Source organism: Drosophila arizonae, chromosome 5, assembly GCF_054131065.1.
Source record: "Drosophila arizonae isolate 15081-1271.41 chromosome 5, UAZ_ARI_1.0, whole genome shotgun sequence".
NCBI lineage: Eukaryota > Metazoa > Arthropoda > Insecta > Diptera > Drosophilidae > Drosophila > Drosophila arizonae.
In genome coordinates, this window is record NC_142925.1 from 8,672,676 (window position 1) to 8,676,002 (window position 3,327).

Sequence of the window (3,327 nt, forward strand, 5' to 3'; positions counted from 1 at the left end):
GGTTCCACCTTGAAGGTTAATGCGGGATATCTCCTGGTTCCAAGGTGGATTTGAGCCCCAGAAGAGGAGGATTTTTTAGTCGGTAAGCAGTTATGCAGTCCGACACACCGGTCAAAGTGACGACATGACTGACGGTGCATAAAGCATTTTTTCCTACCTCAGCCCAACAAAAAAAAAAAAAAAAAAAAAAAAAAAAAAAATGATATATTTCACACTTGCATATAAATAAATAAAAAAATATGCATTAAAATAAATATTATAATTTCAAAATAAATATAATTAAAATATGTTAGCACATATAAAATAAATATAATTAAAATATGTGTAAATAAATATAGTTAGTACATATTAAATAATGAAATAAATGTAATTGAAATATAAACAAATAAATATAGTTTGCACATATTAAAGAACAATTTTTAAAAGTCGGTTATCGGAAAAATAATGATAATAAATATAAACTTATTATTATTATTAATTGATTTACAATTTAAAAATTATTAATATTTCTTAGAATTTATTTATTACATTATGCAGTTAAATTTTATATTTAGACATAGTCTGAATGATTTTCAATCTAAAAATAAAAATTTAAATTGAAAAAAAAAAGACTGAATGAAAAATGATAGATAAAATAAATAATAGTTGGGAAATGTTTCGGGCAAACGCCGACAATCCGGGATAGTACAGATGTTATTCTCATACATTCATACACCCAAGAGTTGTTTGTCATTATATAACAAATGATATGAGATCGAAATTCAGCGTATCGATTCAGAGTTTGGTCATTAAAAGCTTTGTGATACGAGCCAATTTCTAAGCATAAGCTCACTCTCACGTTGTCATTTCTATTTTCTGGGCATGATTGAGGTTTTTCTTTGGCTGGCTCTACGGAGCCTTCAGCATAAATGAATTGTCAATTAGGCCTCAGTCCTCACAGCAACATATGTGAGTAGGCATATATTTAGTTTTATTTTGGATACTCATAAATTAGTCAAGTGCCGCAAAACACAAAAACGCCAATAAAACAATTTGTATATTTTTACATAGTTACACACCCATTTGTAATATAGTTTAAATTCATAGAATGCTATTAACTGAGAGGGACATCGATGGCATCATTAGCCAATTGTGTGGCCTCAAGGCCGGCTATTGCGAGCTGGAGGCGCACGTGCTGGCCGCCATCTGTGAACAGGTGCGCGAGGAGTTCGGCCGGGGTCCGATGCTGCTCGAGATGGACGGGCCGATCAATGTCTGTGGCGATCTGCACGGCCAGTTCGAGGATCTGTTGCGCATTTTCGAGGTGTGCGGGTGGCCGCCGAAGCAATGTTATCTGTTCCTCGGCGACTATGTGGACCGGGGCAAGAAATCCCTAGAGACAATGACGCTGCTCTTTGCCTACAAGCTGCGCTATCCGAGGCGAATGCATCTGCTGCGCGGAAATCACGAGTGCGCGAGCATCAATAAGATCTACGGTGAGGCTGGGATAACAAATAACTGTAGAAATGAATAACTGTATTCCCATATTGCACAGGCTTCTTTGATGAGATGAAGCGTCGCTATAGCATCAAGCTCTGGCGCAGCTTTGTGGATTGCTTCAATAATATGCCCGTGGCCGCTGTCATTGGCCAGCGAATCTTTTGCTGTCACGGCGGACTGTCGCCCCAATTGCAGAGCCTGCAGCAGATCCGGGACTTGCCACGGCCAACGGATGTGCCCACCTCGGGGCTGTTGTGCGATTTGCTCTGGGCCGATCTGAATTATAAGGGGCATGGCTGGGGCGTCAATGATCGCGGCGTTAGCATTACCTATTCGGAGGACATAGTGCGAGAGTTTCTGGCTCGCAATGATTTCGATTTGATTTGTCGCGCCCACGAGGTGGTCGAAGATGGCTATCAGTTCTTTGGACGTCGCCTGCTCCTCACCATATTCTCGGCACCCAACTATTGCGGGCAGATGAACAATTCGGGCGCTGTGCTCCGAATCAGTGGGAAGTTGACCTGCTCGCTTACCATCATAAAGCCCATGGAGTACAACGCGCCCAGCAAGGACTTGGACAAGGCGATTGCACCCTACTGATGCAGTCTCTCGGTGTCTACTCCTGCCAGCAGCTAACTTTTTAACTGATTTTGTAACTTTATATATGTATAAAATGTGAACATGTCCAAGACGAGTTTCATGGAAATCAAAGCGTTCGGCTTCAGTCAACGGGCAGACATATTTGACGTGCATCTGGAGCTGTCGATTATGTGTATATATACATGTATAGGTATATGCGAGTATATGCCAACTGATGGCTCTGGCAGGTACAGCAGGTCGCAACCTGTACAAAGGTCAACAGCTGGGCTCGTTGAACCCTGGACCCTAACGCCACATGTCAACGCCAGCTGACGGCCTCTCGAACTTTTGCACGCATTTCTCTTGCGCTCTCCTGCTCTTTCTCTCTCTCACTCTCTGCTTCAGATATTTTCTTCTTTTGCTGCCTTTGATGTGCTGCTGCTAAAGGTAGCTTGTGTTTGCCATCGAATATGTAACGCATGACTGGATAGCTGGCAGCTTATTGAACATCGATTATATAGCTCACACAGGAGCATTTCATAGGCAAACAAGCTCTTAAGCTCAGCCAATAAGATTCGATAGAGATTTTTGCTGAAGATATTGTCAATATATATCTGTGATTTACTTAACTCAAACTAGACTAAGCTAGGTCTTTTAGAATAAGCTATTAGTTGACATAGTAGCTAATTGCTGGAAGAGATTTTTTTATATTTAATATATTATTTTGTGTTGACCGTGAGGCTCTTGCTGCGGTGTGTTTTATTAACTTTGGCTATGGATATTTATAACTGGCATTTAATTGAATTTCTGCATTTTTTAAATTAGTGAACTGAACTAATTGAAAAGAATTGTTTTATATAAAAAGGTTTTATTTATTTTTTAACTTTTGTTTTTTTTTTTTTGCGATCTGTTGACGATATTAATTTTAGATCATTTTAATACATGTGAAAAATTAGTAATTTGCTAAAATAAACGTTAGCACTTTAATTTTAGTTATAATTTTATAGTTGAAAATAAAACGATAATTTTTTTAAAGATTTTTTAGAGTTAGAAAAATTCTATTTTTTTTTTTTTAATTTTTAAGAGTTAGAAAATTCCAATTTTTTATTTTTTTATTTTATTTTTTTTTTAGAGTTAGAAAAATTCTATTTATTTTTTAATATTCAAGAGTTAGAAAATATCAAGTTTTTTTTTTTTAATATATTTTTAAGAGTTAGAAAACTTTTATTTTTTTATATTAAACTTTTTTATAGTTTCTTAATTTAGTTA

The 3,327-nt window shown here is 37.0% G+C and overlaps 1 protein-coding gene across 1 annotated transcript; it reads left to right on the top strand.

Moving 5' to 3' along the window:
- Positions 1 to 771: 771 nt before the first annotated feature.
- PpY-55A (Protein phosphatase Y at 55A) lies at positions 772 to 2,190 on the top strand. The gene is made up of 2 exons (XM_018013463.2): positions 772 to 1,475; positions 1,535 to 2,190. The coding sequence occupies exons 1-2, from the start codon at positions 1,088 to 1,090 to the stop codon at positions 2,077 to 2,079; spliced, it is 933 nt and encodes a 310-aa protein (XP_017868952.1). The 5' UTR covers positions 772 to 1,087; the 3' UTR covers positions 2,080 to 2,190.
- The last annotated feature ends 1,137 nt before the right edge of the window (positions 2,191 to 3,327 follow it).

Bases quoted from the DNA above. Each gene is read 5' to 3' on its own strand.
- PpY-55A (XM_018013463.2), top strand. From the start codon at position 1,088: ATGCTATTAACTGAGAGGGACATCGATGGCATCATTAGCCAATTGTGT. The intron at 1,476-1,534 runs GTGAGGCTGGGA...CATATTGCACAG, and splicing joins GAGCATCAATAAGATCTACG to GCTTCTTTGATGAGATGAAG.